This window comes from Colius striatus, chromosome 3 (genome assembly GCF_028858725.1).
Source record: "Colius striatus isolate bColStr4 chromosome 3, bColStr4.1.hap1, whole genome shotgun sequence".
Lineage (NCBI taxonomy): Eukaryota > Metazoa > Chordata > Aves > Coliiformes > Coliidae > Colius > Colius striatus.
Window position 1 is genome coordinate 17,995,249 of NC_084761.1, and position 14,330 is coordinate 18,009,578.

At 54.5% G+C, this 14,330-nt stretch overlaps 2 protein-coding genes across 2 annotated transcripts; both read left to right on the plus strand.

The window, feature by feature from the left end:
• Positions 1 to 458: 458 nt before the first annotated feature.
• On the plus strand, positions 459 to 6,474 carry DCTN5 (dynactin subunit 5). Its single transcript, XM_061992555.1, has 7 exons — positions 459 to 530; positions 670 to 738; positions 878 to 996; positions 1,446 to 1,557; positions 2,400 to 2,502; positions 3,368 to 3,459; positions 6,220 to 6,474. The coding sequence occupies exons 1-7, from the start codon at positions 483 to 485 to the stop codon at positions 6,238 to 6,240; spliced, it is 564 nt and encodes a 187-aa protein (XP_061848539.1). The 5' UTR covers positions 459 to 482; the 3' UTR covers positions 6,241 to 6,474.
• Positions 6,475 to 8,143: 1,669 nt separating this feature from the next.
• PLK1 (polo like kinase 1) lies at positions 8,144 to 13,953 on the plus strand. The gene is made up of 10 exons (XM_061993544.1): positions 8,144 to 8,530; positions 8,619 to 8,787; positions 8,911 to 9,055; positions 9,475 to 9,568; positions 10,085 to 10,304; positions 10,604 to 10,762; positions 10,984 to 11,061; positions 11,509 to 11,663; positions 12,002 to 12,184; positions 13,268 to 13,953. Exons 1-10 carry the CDS (start codon positions 8,144 to 8,146, stop codon positions 13,472 to 13,474), a joined length of 1,797 nt encoding a protein of 598 aa, XP_061849528.1. The 3' UTR covers positions 13,475 to 13,953.
• The last annotated feature ends 377 nt before the right edge of the window (positions 13,954 to 14,330 follow it).

Consider the following 14,330-nt stretch of genomic DNA (forward strand, 5'->3'; position numbering starts at 1 on the left):
GGGCTGGGACCGGCCTTCCGGCGCCTCCTCCCGCGCTCGGCCGGGCCGACCGCCCCCCAAATCTCCGCCGCCGGCCCCGGGCCGGCCCGTCGCGCTCACCCGCAGCCGGCTGACGGTCTCGCAGTACTCCCTCCTCAGCAGCGCCAGCTTCTCTCTCAGCTGCAACACACAACGCACCGGGCTGGCACCGGCAGCGCCGCGCCGCGCCGCTCCCCGCCCGGCCCCGCCCGCCTCGGCCCCGCACCTTCTCCTTCTCAGTGCCGCTGAGGGGCTCCGCGTCCGCCGGGGCCGCCGCCGGGGCCGCCGCCGGGGCCTCCGCAGCCGCGGGTCCCGCCATGGCCGCCTCCCGCGGGCAGCACGCGGCGCGTTCCCACGGCAACCGCGCTGCCATAGGCCCGCGGGGAAGGCGGAAGCCGGCGCCCGGCGGGAGGAAGTGACGCGCCGGAAGCCGGGTGTGGCTGTGCGGAAGTGGCGCCGGCGCCATGGAGCTGAGTGAGATACTCTACAACAAGTCCGAGTATATCGAGACGGTGCGGAGGGAGCGGCGGGGCTGGGGGCGGCGCGGTCGGCTTGGCGGGGGACGGGTCGGGCTGGCTGGCTGAGGCGCTGGGGTGTCGCGGCGGCGGCGGGGTTTGGAGTGGCCGTAGTCACCCGCCCTTTCACCCGCAGGCCTCGGGCAATAAGGTGAGCCGGCAGTCCGTGCTATGCGGCAGCCAGAACATCGTCCTCAACGGCAAGGTAGGCGGCGGGAAGGGGCTGCGGCGTCGCCCGTGAGGTTGCGCGGTCTCGCGGGAGCGGCCTGGCCTCCGCGCCAATCCGCGTGATGCCGAGGGACACGCGTAGGAACGGTAACTCGCTTGTCTCTTCTCCTGTCCAGACGATAGTTATGAACGACTGCATCATCCGCGGTGACCTGGCAAACGTACGGGTCGGCCGACACTGCGTGGTGAAAAGCCGCAGCGTCATTAGACCACCCTTCAAGAAGTTCAGTAAAGGGTAAGGAGCCTCCCTCGCTCTAGGGAGATTGAAGTTACCTAAAAAGAATATCTCAGCTTGAATGAAATCTGTATTCAGAGGGCTCCGGCCTCTTGGCAGCAATTTGCATAAGTGTGATTCTTTCAAGTTGCCTGTTCCTTAAGCTTTGAGCTTACCCATTCATTGCCTTCAGGCTGCGTTATGGAACGACTTGGATGTATTCAAATAGCCAAGAGAAGAATGTGTTTCATTCACACTTTGCTTATTCACAGCATCCTCCTAGTTCTCACTGGGGCTATCCTTTAGAAAGAGGAAAGAAAGGCCAGTTACTGTTCTGTCTTCCTTAGTATAGGATTGACCTCTGGTCTTCCAGCAGGAGATGGGAGACCCCACAATGTGCTTTTGGGTCTCACAGTGCTGCAGATCTGCCTGTCTGTTGTACACCTGACCAAATCACTCTCCTTTGACAGGGTGGCTTTCTTCCCTCTCCACATTGGTGATCATGTGTTCATAGAAGAGGACTGTGTTGTCAATGCAGCCCAGATTGGCTCCTATGTCCACATAGGCAAGAACTGTGTCATTGTGAGTGCTGTTTCTCAGTCTTTTCTTTAACCTCAAGTACTGTTGAGGGTTTGTAACAGCAGGGAGGGATCTACACCAAGGGGCTGGAGCACAAAGGATGTTTGCTCTGTGCTGTTCCTTCTCCACAGGAAGTAATGCTTTCAGTTTTGCTTTTCTGAGGGTGGCAGTTTTAGAACAGAAGAGGTTCCAAAGAAATACAAGGAAGAGTTTCTTCCCTGTGAGGATGAGAGAGCACTGGAACAGGCTGCCCAGGTGGGTTGTTGAGTCTCCTTCTCTGGAGACATTCCAAACCCACCTGGACGAGTTCCTGTATGACCTACTCTAGGTGGCCCTGCTCTGGCAGGGGGGTTGGACTGGATGATCTTTTGAGGTCCCTTCTAGTTCTTAAGATTCTGTGATTCTGTTTGGAAAATCCCTCCCAGCCATATTCTCCCCGTGGCTAATGGGGAAGGCAGCCTGCCCACAAATTACAAGTGAAATTGGCTTTCTATGCAAATACCATGGGATAGCCAAGATTGCCACCTGCTGAATTAGACAAGGCCTTGCTGCAGTACTGCATGAGCCAGGCTTTAGGCTCCAGTTCTCACATTGATGTATGTTAGTGTGAAGCTGCCTGCATGTGTGTCATTCATGAACAAATGGACATTCTTCCTCAGAAAAGAGAAGAAAAAAAAGGCAATTCTGTTGGGAAGAGCATTCAGTCAGTGTAGAGACTTTTTCCTGTGATCCCTTACCAAGGATGTGTTTTGAGCAGTTAAACTTGAAGTTATGAGTAACTTGAACTCATCAGTAATAAGCAAAAGCATATGATGTTTTAAGTATAGACGTAACCTCTGTTTCAGGGTCGTAGATGTGTTTTGAAAGACTGCTGCAAGATCTTAGACAACACAGTGCTACCTCCTGAAACAGTAGTCCCACCTTTCACAGTCTTCTCGGGCTGCCCAGGTATGCTGCCTCTAACTTCACTTGCACAGAAGGGTTGGCAACATAGATACTCTTTGTCAGAGTAATCTCATTTTTAAAATAAGTTGCCTGTTAGCATTTATTGCCTAGAAATAGAAGTCACTTGGGGAACTGAAAAGTAACAATTTTAGCTTGAGACACACTGCTGTAGCGTGTGTGTGTGTGTGTGGGTGTACATGTACATGGGTTGGGGTGACACTTTTGTCTGTAGTGTCCAGCAACAGGCCCAGGGTTACCTCTAGTAAAAAAGAGCTGGAACACAGAAAATTCCACTTAAATGCCAGGAAAAACTTCTTTGCTGTTCAGGTTGGGGAGCCCTGGCACAGGCTCCTTAGAGAGGGTGTGGAGTCTCCTTCTCTGGAGGTTTCCAGACCCACCTGGACACGTTCCTGTGTGACCTGATGGAGGGGAACTTGCTTTAGGAGGGGGTTGGGCTGGATGATCTCTAGAGGTCCCTCCCAACCCCTACCATTCTGGGATTGTGTGTGAGGTAGGTGGTACACGTTTGCTCAGAACAGTGTCACTGGGGTGCCATCTGTGGCCCTTCTGTACAAGCACCTGAGGTATGTGAGTGTTTAGTTCCGCCCATTGACCTGGCAGTGCCAGAGGGCTGCCTGTACAGACTGCCCCATGGGTGGTGGCTGTGGCAGTGTTGGAGGGGACACAGCTACTCTGTCTGCCTCTGCCCAGGCTCCCATATTGCTTGGTATGAGAAAAGAGCCAGTTGCTGTTCTATTACTATTTACTTACCATTCCACCCAAGCCACTGCTTTAGGTGTTGAATGTAAGCTGATTTCTGCTTTCTTCTGTAATAACACTGACCATCATGCTCTTGTTATTCTTCCAGGACTCTTCTCTGGGGAACTCCCGGAATGTACCCAGGAACTCATGATCGATGTTACAAAGAGCTATTACCAGAAGTTCTTGCCACTCACTCAGGTCTAGTAGCCTATTTACCATGTTTCAGAGCAGTAAAGGCACACAGGAGTAGCCTGGGGGCGGGGAGAGGGATATTGCTGAATGAGAGCAGGGCAGGGGCCTCCACTGTTCCTGGACACTTCTGTGCATGTGCCTTGACACTAGTGGTCTGGCCGAGCAGTCCCTCCTGAAAGCTGCTATGTCATGTTGTTTAAACTTTGTGTGCTCATCTGAATGTAACTCATTCCATCTTGTCTGAATTGTGCCATTCCACGTTCTGGAGCTAGGAGAGCTGTTACAATTCCATTTAGGGCATCATCTCCTCGTTGCAGCAGGGGAACAAGGCAGAGCTGACAGCACGCACTCTGCAGCCTAAGCCTGTCATCCGTGTCAGTTCTGTTCCTAACACAAAGCAAGTGGGTTTAGCTTTGCTAAAATCAGTCTCCCTCCTAGCACAGCAGTGCCATGTGGCTGGTGTGCGCATTATGGACAGGTACTTACCAGGGCTGTCTAGACCCAGTGCTTTTCTTGGGCACAGCTGCTCTCTAGGCCTGCATGTTGAGGTGGATCACCTCTTCGTTTTCTCCTGTGGGCTGAGATTCTTCTGCAGGGGCAGGATACCTTTCATCATCCTGGGGTTGGCTTTAGGACTTATGGCAGATGTTGGAACCCGTCTTTCTATGCCTTGCCTGATAAAACACTCCTTAGCTTTTAGCTCTTGAAGTAGACCAGTGCTCTCACCCACCAGGCAGGGTTATCAGTCTCATGGCCAATGTATGTTCTACTTCCTGAACATTGCAGACTTTAAATCTGCTTTTGAAAGAAGATTGTTGTGTCACTGACAGAACTCAGTGCAGTACAAAGTGGGTAATTAAAGGCCAAAACTAGAGGTGAGTATGAGAAGGCTACAACTGCCCCCACTCACTCCCCAGTATGTATATTCGCAGAAAGCTCGTTGGTTCTTTTCTGCATTATAAAACTTAAGAAATAGATTTAGACTGCTTGGAAAGAGTGAACATTACATTTTGGACATATGATAGAGCAGGAATAAATCTTTCTGGGAATAGCTCTGTGAAAGCTGGAGGCGGCTGACACCTGTGTGTAGCTGATTCAGTACTAGAAGGCCATCTGAAAATGGGTCTGCCAGCTCTGCTTGTGTTACAATAAAGCTTAGCATAATCTTTCTCTAGCTACTGAACATGGGATCCTGCATGTTGTAGTGTAGCAGCTAGGGGCCAGGACAATTATTAGTTGTGTTGTAGGCATATGGCTGTGAGATCAGCAGCCCTGGAGCCTTCAGCTGCTCCGTAGAGTGCAGAGTACTGATACACCCCAAGTAGCAAACAGCTGTCCAAGTACTAAAGTGTGTAGTAACTGCTGTTAAACAAATGTAAAACCACTGACTGGTTTGTTTGTATTTTTACTGTACATAAATTAAAGCCTCTTCAGTTATTAAAGTGACTCAAGGTTGTGACTCTTCAAACTCGAGACTAGAGTAAGGTTTCTGCTGTGCCTGGGCACTGAGCTGCAGTGGATGTCCCAGGCTGTTACTGTTACTATGGTGTCAGTGTATTAAATAAGCACCCTGTGAAACAGCCTCTTCCTGCCTCTGAGCTGATGACTTTCACCCACAAATGGTTCCAAAATTTGTTTTAGAACAGCTCTGACACAGTGTCTTGGCTTCTGTCCGATGCCCTGAAGTGGGAGTCGCCTTCAGCACTGAAACATTAGGCAAGCTGGGTTGGTACAGCAATGGCTCTGGCTGTGTTGCTTCAGGCACTTGGAAACAGCCCATTCTGGGGACTGGCTATCCCAGGTGGCCTGACTCCTTATGAACCTGTGTGAAAAAGCAGGAGCTGGAGCTGGTTCCTCCTTCAGGGCACACAGCAGGGCCGAGGCCATGAGATTCTGTGTGGGAGCAGCAGCGATGGCGTTGGTCCCGCTGAGCTGTCCCAGGCACTGGGTCAATCAGGCCAGGTCTGGGGAGTTTCAGCAGAGGGGAGATGTTCTGCTAGAAGGCCAGCTTCATGGTACCATTGTTCCTCTTGCCCTGCCCCGTTGGGATGTGCCTGTTCTGGGGCAGCACTGCTGGAGCGGGAGTGCAGACAAGCACAGGAGGAAGCTGTTCTTGCAGTCTTTTGTGGGGTCGGGGGTGTCCGTGTGAGTGGCTCATGCTCTCCCCTTTTTCTGCCTGGGTGAACAAGTGTGAAATGTTCCTCACACTTGTGCTACAGTCAGCTTCTTAATTGATTTCAGCTTCCAAAAGGGGTTAGTTCTCGCAGTCCAGAATCTGACCAGCCCTTGCAGAAGCTACATGGAGTGAGGGCTGTAGGAAGCCTCCCCCCTCACCACACCTGAGGGATTTGGGGATTCTTGCGAGATTTCCCATGAATCAGATGTTCAGGGGTGAGAGGCTGCTTGGTGTTTGGTCAGGAGGGAGCTGTGTGTGCTGTGTTGCCATGGTGTCACTTCAAAGTTTCAACACCACATAGTAGTTTCACCAGGATGGCTTGTTTACTGGCCTCAGTTGGATGTCAAGCTGGGCTGCTGGTGGGGGAAGGGGCAGCTGCCAAATTCCAATGTGTGAGTTGGAGAGTGGGGGTGGGATGCAAGCTGGGAGAGTCCAGGTGATGCATTTCTATGGTCAGTTGAGCAGCAGAGCTGTAGTGCACAGAGGGATGTGGATACATCGCTGCAGTTACCTGTTTCTTGGCCTACCCTCCAGCGGGCTGAGCCAACCCTTCTGCCTTAATTAAAACCTCTTTTGTTGTCTCTATTAAGGTGGCCTCTGCCAGGGTCTAAAACCAAGTCGCCACTGAAGATCTCAAACACCCAGCACTGTTAACTTTCCTTAGATTTGGGGCCACTTTATCCTCCTGTCCTCTGAAGCATCTCTCTGACCTGGGCTCACCTCTACACCTCTGCCAGCTCTGGAAGATGGACTGTCAGTAGGTTGCACCGCTGCATGGGGCAGCGTGCCCTCGGGCAAGAAACCTCTTCTTGCAGGAATCCTGTACAAACAGTGATGGCTTCAGACACCCAGTTGCTGTATTGCATCCTTGATCCTGAGTGCTTCACTCCGTTGGCTGCGAGCAAGGCTGCAGCAGCGTTGCCCTTGTTGCAGAGCAGTCAGAGTCCCCGGGAGCACATGCTGGGGACTGCAGAGCCCTCCTCTCCCTCACTGTCCCTGTGCTGGGGGCTGCAGAGCGCTCCTCTCCCTCACTGTCCCTGTGCTGGGGGCTGCAGAGCGCTCTTCTCCCTCACTGTCCCTGTGCTGGGGGCTGCAGAGCGCTCTTCTCCCTCACTGTCCCTGTGCTGGGGGCTGCAGAGCGCTCCTCTCCCTCACTGTCCCTGTGCTGGGGGCTGCAGAGCCCTCTCTCTCACTGTCCTTGCTATTGGCCATGAGGTGCCTGTTCTCATGGCTCTGGTGGGCTGCACCACATGGTGTGGGGAGCAGCACAGAGCTGCTGGCTGCAAGGGGCTTGGTGGGAGGTGATGGGAGTGACTGAGTGAGGGGAGTCTGCGTCTGCTTTGTGTGGGGCCAAATTTCCCCAGACAATCCATCTCCACAGGGGCAAGAACAGTTTAACTGTTGGCTGCTGGTGGGCACTCCCACAAGCTGGGCTCTCTGAGCCACCCTGGAGCAGTCAGTGGCCTCTGTGGATGGTGAGAGGCTAGCTGGGTGTCACAGCATTGCCCATAGGTCATGCACTTTGACAAGGCATAGAATGTGCTGGCTAGAACCAGCTGGTTTTGTTAACAGAACCGGTCCTGTTCTGTTAGCCAGGGCTGAGAGAAATCTCATTTGCCAAAGCTGCACGAGATGATGGCACCGTTCTCATGCTTGATTCTGCAAGAGGGGAAACCACATGTGCCTGGGGACAGAGAGTGGGCTCGTGGGCCAAGAGGCTGGGGTTGTGCTGTTCTTAGTTATTTTTTCTCTGGTTTTCTTCTGTGCCAGCAGGATCAGGTGAGGGAAAGAGGGTGTCTAGTGTAGTCAGTTCTCTTGGCAAGTGGTATTGTAGCGGGAGCATCCCCGGGCAGGTGTGGTGCCCCCACTTCTCTGGGCAGCACGAACACGGGGACAGGAGAATGAAACAAAACGTGACAGAAGTCAGGCCCAGCTCCGCTCCGCTGCCAAAACCTCGCTCAGGGTGGCTAAGGGAGAGGCAGACGACGCCCCCGGGAGCGGGTTGGTTTCCACAGCACAGAAGTCGGCTGCAGGAGCAGATTCTTGGAATGCCACGCACCGGCGCGTGGGCAGCTGCGGGACGCGTGGAGCTTCCTAAAGCGCCGCCTCGGTGCCGGCCCCGCGCCCGGAAACCGGGCGGCAGCGGGTGCCGTCCCGGGTGGCGGTGGCCGGGCGCCCCGAGCGCGTCCGTGTGTCCGTCCGTCCCGGCCGCGGCCAACGGCTGGCGCGCGCGCCCGTCGCTGAGGCGGGGGCGTGGCCCGGCGCGCGCGGGCGGCGGTTGCGGCGCGGCCCCTTTAAGGGCGGCGGGCGGGCCGCTCCCATGGTGCCGCGCGGCGGGCGGCGTGGATTTTAAATCCTCTGGGCCAATGGGCAGCGGCCGCGGGCGCGTAACGCTCAGGGGCCGCGTTTGAATCCGCAGCGCCAGCCCCGCTGCTCGGCCCTGCTCGCTCGCACCCCTGCGCTCCCGCTCCTGCCCGCTCCCCCGGCACCCGCAGCGCCCCGGACGGGCCCAGCATGAGCGCGCCGGCCGGGAAGGCGTCGCGGCCGGTGGCCGCGGTGGAGCCGGCCCGGGCGGGCGGCGCGGCGGCCGCGGCGACGGGAGGGAAGGAGGTACCGAAGGTGCTGGTGGACCCGCGGACCCGGCGCAGCTTCGTGCGCGGGCGGTTCCTGGGGAAGGGCGGCTTCGCGCGGTGCTATGAACTGGCGGACGCCGAGAGCCGGGAGGTGTTCGCGGGCAAGGTGGTGCCCAAGTCGCTGCTGGTGAAGCCGCACCAGAAGGAGAAGATGTCCATGGAGATCGCTATCCACCGCAGCCTGTCCCACCGCCACGTCGTCGGCTTCCAGGGCTTCTTCGAGGACGCCGACTTCGTCTACGTCGTGCTGGAGCTCTGCCGCCGCAGGGTGAGGGGCCGGGGCTGGGCGAGGGGGGCGGCGGGAACTGCCGGAGTGGGGGCGGCGGTGTCACCCGGTGCTGGCCGTCTCCCCGCAGTCGCTGCTGGAGCTGCACAAGCGGCGGAAGGCGCTGAGCGAGCCCGAGGTGCGGTACTACCTGCGCCAGACCATCCTTGGCTGCCAGTACCTGCACAGCCACCGCGTCATCCACCGGGACCTCAAGCTGGGCAACCTCTTCCTCAGCGACGATATGGAGGTGAAGATAGGTAGGTACCCGTGACGTGAGTCCCTGCCAGCCCCCTGTGGCTGCCCCACAGCAGCAACCCCATCCCTAGGGAGCAGACATCCAGAGCAGTTGCAATCATACTCCATCTCCCTGTCTCTCCCAGGTGACTTTGGCCTGGCCACCAAAGTGGAATATGATGGTGAACGCAAGAAGACCCTTTGTGGAACCCCGAACTATATTGCCCCAGAGGTGCTGGGAAAGAAGGGGCACAGCTTCGAGGTGGACATCTGGTCCATTGGCTGCATTATGTGAGTCAAAACACCTCTTGTGTGCCCATGAGACTGCGTGGGCCCTGTACTCCCACTCTCCTTGGCCTCTCTGAGTTTTGGTGAGCCCCGGTTTTAGGTCTGCTGCCCTGGCTGAGCCCTGCTGCCAGCCAGCTCAGCTTCCCCCATGTTCTGCATGTGCACTAGAGGCTAATCTCCTGCACAACATGGCTGTCTCGAGGCATTTCCTCAAGAACCTACACTTCCTAGCTGGAACTTTCCACAGAGAATACTAGATCCCAGCTTCCCTTTTCAGGGAGCAGGAGCCACTGCATGTCCAATGCCAAGCGTGTTCCCTCTGCTGGGAAAGTCCCAGAGTGTGCTTAGTGTGGGTCACTTCCACACAGAGGTCCCAGAGTCTCTTTTGCAAAGCTGACACCTGTTTCTTCATGAACACACAGGTACACTCTGCTCGTGGGGAAGCCGCCTTTCGAAACTTCTTGTCTGAAGGAGACCTACATCCGAATCAAGAAGAACGAGTACACCATTCCCAAGGTATGTGTTTCCCCTCCCAGCAGTTCTCAGCCAGCCTTTTGCTGCTCTTGTTTCTGTCACTTAATGGACTCTCTAATAATAGTGAAATGGCTCTTTCTGGGGAGCGCTAGGAAGGTGGTGGCTGTCAGTGGTGGTGTGAACCTGTAGGGCCAAGTTCTTCTTGAGGAGCAAGCAGCTCCCCTATAGTCCTGCATAAATCCAAGATGGGCAGTTGGCACGAGGAGTTAAACTGACATGCTCAAGTTCTTGAGGGTCTGGGTGGGGTCCTCAGCTCATCCTGCTACTGTTGATTTGGTCTTGCTAAAGTCAGTCAACTTCAGGCTTTGCATGCTGTCAGGAGACAGCTCTCCATACCTGCCCAGCTCTGTTTCCCCAGGCTTGACTTGTGCTTGCCTGACATGGCCCAGGAGCTCTACTCCAAGCAGAACTTCCCCCAGGTTGCACGTCCAATTTGTTTGCTGCCAGTGTGTGTTATCTGCTGACCCATGTCTTGCCACTCTGCTCATCTCCTCTCAGCACATCAACCCCATAGCTGCTAACCTCATCCAGAAGATGCTGAGGTCTGACCCTGCCACGCGCCCAACTATCGACGAGTTGCTGAACGACGAGTTCTTCACGACGGGGTACATCCCCAGCCGCCTGCCCACCAGCTGCCTCACCATTGCCCCTCGCTTCTCCATTGCTCCCAGCGGGCTCGAGCTGAATGGCAGGAAGCCACTGACTGCGCTCAACAAAGGTCAGTGCACATGTTGGAGGCGAGGCTGGGCTGCAGTGCTGAGAGCTCCCCTGGCCTCCAGCAGCACCCAGAACCTTCAGTGGTGACTGCAGTCTTGCCTCACCTCTGCTCTTGTGGAAACCTGGAGCGTTCTGTGAGTGTGAGAGGGAGATCTCTCTCTGCCCAGAACCACAGCAGGGAGGAAGTACCAGCACTAGCTTTAGCTATATGGTATATAGTGTGTTTCCTAGAGCTGGGCTTGAATGCAAATCTGGTGCCTTTAGAAACTAATCATACCTCCACACTCTTTCCTGGTCCAGGACCAGAGAGCCCTGCAGTAGAGAACTTGCCTGAAAAAGAAGATGTAGCTGCTCTGCGGGAGCCAGGAGATACTATTGGTGGTCATTTAGCTGATATGTTGCAGCAGCTGACTGCAGTCAACTCAGCCAAGCCCTCTGAGAGAGTGACAGTGAGACAAGGTGAGTCTGGGGACAGTTTCACTGGCACCAGCCTTTCTGGGTAACTTGCTTCTGTGTCATGCTGATGCTCTTGTCTGAAGCGAGAGGTCAGCTGAGCTCAATTTCAGACTGGAAGGCTGAAAAGTGCTGTAGTAGCTACTCTACCTTCCTTTTGGCCTCACTTGCTGGGGTGCACAGGAGGCTGCAAAATGTCTTCTAACAAGCTCCTTTCCTCTTTGCAGAAGAAGCTGAAGACCCAGCCTGCATTCCCATCTTCTGGGTTAGCAAATGGGTGGACTACTCGGATAAATATGGCCTAGGTAAATACTGAGGTGGGATGGGTGGACAGAGGGAATACTTCAGCCTCTTCCACTTTATGAAGTGGCTGGGGGAGGCTTGGATTTTGGCATTGGCTCTTTAATTGCAGTATTGCACTGTCTGTGTCCAAGACCACCACCAGGACCATTACTCTGAATTCAGTAGGTATTTAGTAGTGGTCACCAAACATCAGCTTTGGCTACTTTAAGGTGAAAAATGGCTGGCTGCCCTCGCTCTGCAGTGAATGCCTGTGCCCACTGTGGTAGTTAAAGCTGCCTCTGCAGCCGGTGATATGGGGGAGGATGATGAGGAAAAGTGCCACCCAGACCTGCAAAAGAGGAGTTTGTTGGGGTTGGCTGTTGGAGAACCCCTGGATAACACAACCGTCTGCCTCTGCATTTCACACAACCTCTGGTCCCCTGTGTTTGATGGTCTCTCTTTTGAACTAGGTTACCAGCTGTGTGACAACAGCGTTGGAGTTCTCTTCAATGACTCCACCCGTCTTATTATGTACAATGATGGGGACAGCTTGCAGTACATTGAGCAGAACAGCACTGAGTCCTTCTTCACTGTGAGATCCTACCCCTCTGCCTTGAACAAGAAGGTCAGTCCTGGGGACAGGAGCCCTTGCAGGGGGGATGGCTGCTCCTGTTGGGCTTTGGCAGGGTGGGTTCCAGGGCAAAACATCTGTAGCTTGGGGTTGTTGGCATTCTGTCAGATTTCCTCGTGGCTGCTAAGACATGGCCCCAAGGACAGACACTAGCAGCTCTGTTTATTTCTAGTTGCTGTCTGAGGCTCGTTTCTGTGAGCAGCTTCCAGACCGACTTATTTTTGAGACTGCATAAATTCATGCAGTGACACCTCAAACTCTGCAGAGAGGTTGTGTCAGCTATCTGGGGGATCATTCTCAGCCTGTCTGCTCACAGCCTTTCCCATCTGCAGATAACACTATTGAAGTACTTCCGGAACTACATGAGCGAGCACTTGCTGAAGGCGGGTGCCAACATCACGCCGCGGGAAGGGGATGAGCTGGCCCGTCTGCCCTACCTCTGTACCTGGTTCCGGACTCGCAGTGCCATCATCCTTCACCTCAGCAATGGCACCGTGCAGATCAACTTCTTCCAGGTGCAGCCACTGCCTGGTGCTTTCCCAGGCTGCGGCTCTGCTGCTGCAGTACCTGCTGGGGCATGGCAGTGGGAGGGGCTGTGCTGGGGAGGAGCTGAGCGCTCAGGGGGTCCTTGCTGCCCTGGCTGGTATGAAAGCCACCCAGCCACTCCCTGCTCACAAAGGGGCTGTGTCCTTAGATGCAGTGATCTTGAGCTGGCTGGCTAGATGGGTTTGTTGCCCTTTGACTGAGATGGTTCATTGTGAGAGGTTTGGCAGAGTTGGTCAGAGAAGAACCTCACTGAGGTTCAGCAAGGGCAAGTGCAGAGTCCTGCACCTGGGGAGGAACAACCCTGTGCACCAGTATAGGCTGGGGGTTGACCTGCTGGAGAGCAGCTCTGCAGAGAGAGACCTGGGAGTCCTGGTTGAGAACAAACTAAGCATGAGCCAAGAAGGCCAATGGCATCGTGGGGTGTACTAAGAAGAGTGTGACCAGCAGGTTGAGGGAGGTTCTTATCCCCCTCTACTCTGCCCTGGTGAGTCCCGTGTCCAGTTCTGGGCTCCCCAGTTCAAGAGTAATAGAGAACTTCTAGAGAGAGTCCAGCAGAGGGCCATCATGATGCTGAGGAGACTGTAGCCTCTTTCTTGTGAGGAAAGGCTGGGAAACCTGGGACTTTTTAGCCTGGAGAAGACAAGACTAAAGGCAGGACCTCGTCAACACTTATGAGTACCTAAAGGAACGGATGTCAGGAGGATGGGGTGACACTTTTTTTCTGTAGTGTCCAGTGACAGGACAAGGGCTAATGGACATAGGCTGGAACACAGAAAGTTCCACTTAAACACAAGGAAAAACTTATTTATCCTAAGGATGAAGGAGCCCTGCCACAGGCTGCCCAGGGAGGGCGTGGAGTCTCCTTCTCTGGAGGTTTCCAAACCCTCCTGGACACATTCCTGTGCTACCTGACGTACATGAACCCGGTTTAGCAGGGGGTTGGACTGTGTGAGCTCTACAGGTCCTTTCCAACCCCCACCCTTCTATGACGCTATGAAAATGCAATCCCCGGGGAGCAGTGTGCTCAGGATGACTGTGCTCTCTCCCCACAGGACCACACCAAAGTCATCTTATGCCCTCTCATGGCTGCTGTCACATACATAGATGAGAAACGGGACTTCCGCACGTACAAGCTGAGCCTCATCGAGGAGCACGGCTGCTGCAAGGAGCTGGCCAGCCGCCTGCGCTACGCCCGCACCATGGTGGAGAAGCTCCTCAGCTCAAAGTCTGGCTCAGCCCGTGTGAAACCTTCTGCTTAGACCTTGTTCTCAATGGACTCATCGTCTGTGCCAAACTGTCCCAGCTGTGGATGGGGTAGTCCGGTGGCACCCCTGCCTGCACAGTAACCTCTGATTGCATTGCTGGGCTCCCACTCCTGGGTATGGCTGCGTTGCCACAAGGAAACCCCTGACGCTATGGGAATGGCATTCACTCTGACTGGTACCCAAAGGTTCCTTGCTCCCCACTCCTAATAGAAAGTTCATTTTTTAAATTGCATATCTAGGTTTTTTTCTAACTTCTCAAAGGCAAAAGCCTGCTCAAAAACCATCAGTCTTATTTGAGGCTCCTGGGCCTTCTCTTGAGAGAACAAAGCATGGGGACAGCAGAACTATCATGTAAGTTATTTGTACATGTCTGTGCTGATGCTCTAGGCTTTTGTTTCCTCTTGTAGAAATTCAGGTAAGATATTTAAGATGTCCAAGGTGAAACTGAGTAATTGGCCTTTTTAATATTGAAATTAATCTCCATGAAACCTAAACTTTTGTATATTCCATAACTCGATTAAAGATTGTTCACTGCAGCATCCAGCCTGTCGTGAATTCCCTTTGCCTGGCTGGAAAGGTGGGAGCCGCACCTTGCCTGTGGCTGCCCCTCTGCACAAGAGCTGTCCCTTCCCATGCTCCTGCTGTCTGTGTGATGGCCCTGACCACCATGCCCTGGCTGAGCTAAGCCCTAGCCCTGCTCTGTGCTTGGCTGCCCCTTGATGCAGTGCAGTTGGGAAGCAGATTGTGATAGGAAATGGGGAGGGTGTTTTGGGAGATGCTTGTCATGAGCAAAGGCAGGCTTGTGAGTTGTTGCTGCCTTTGTGCTGGTCTCCCCAGCTATGCTGCAGGG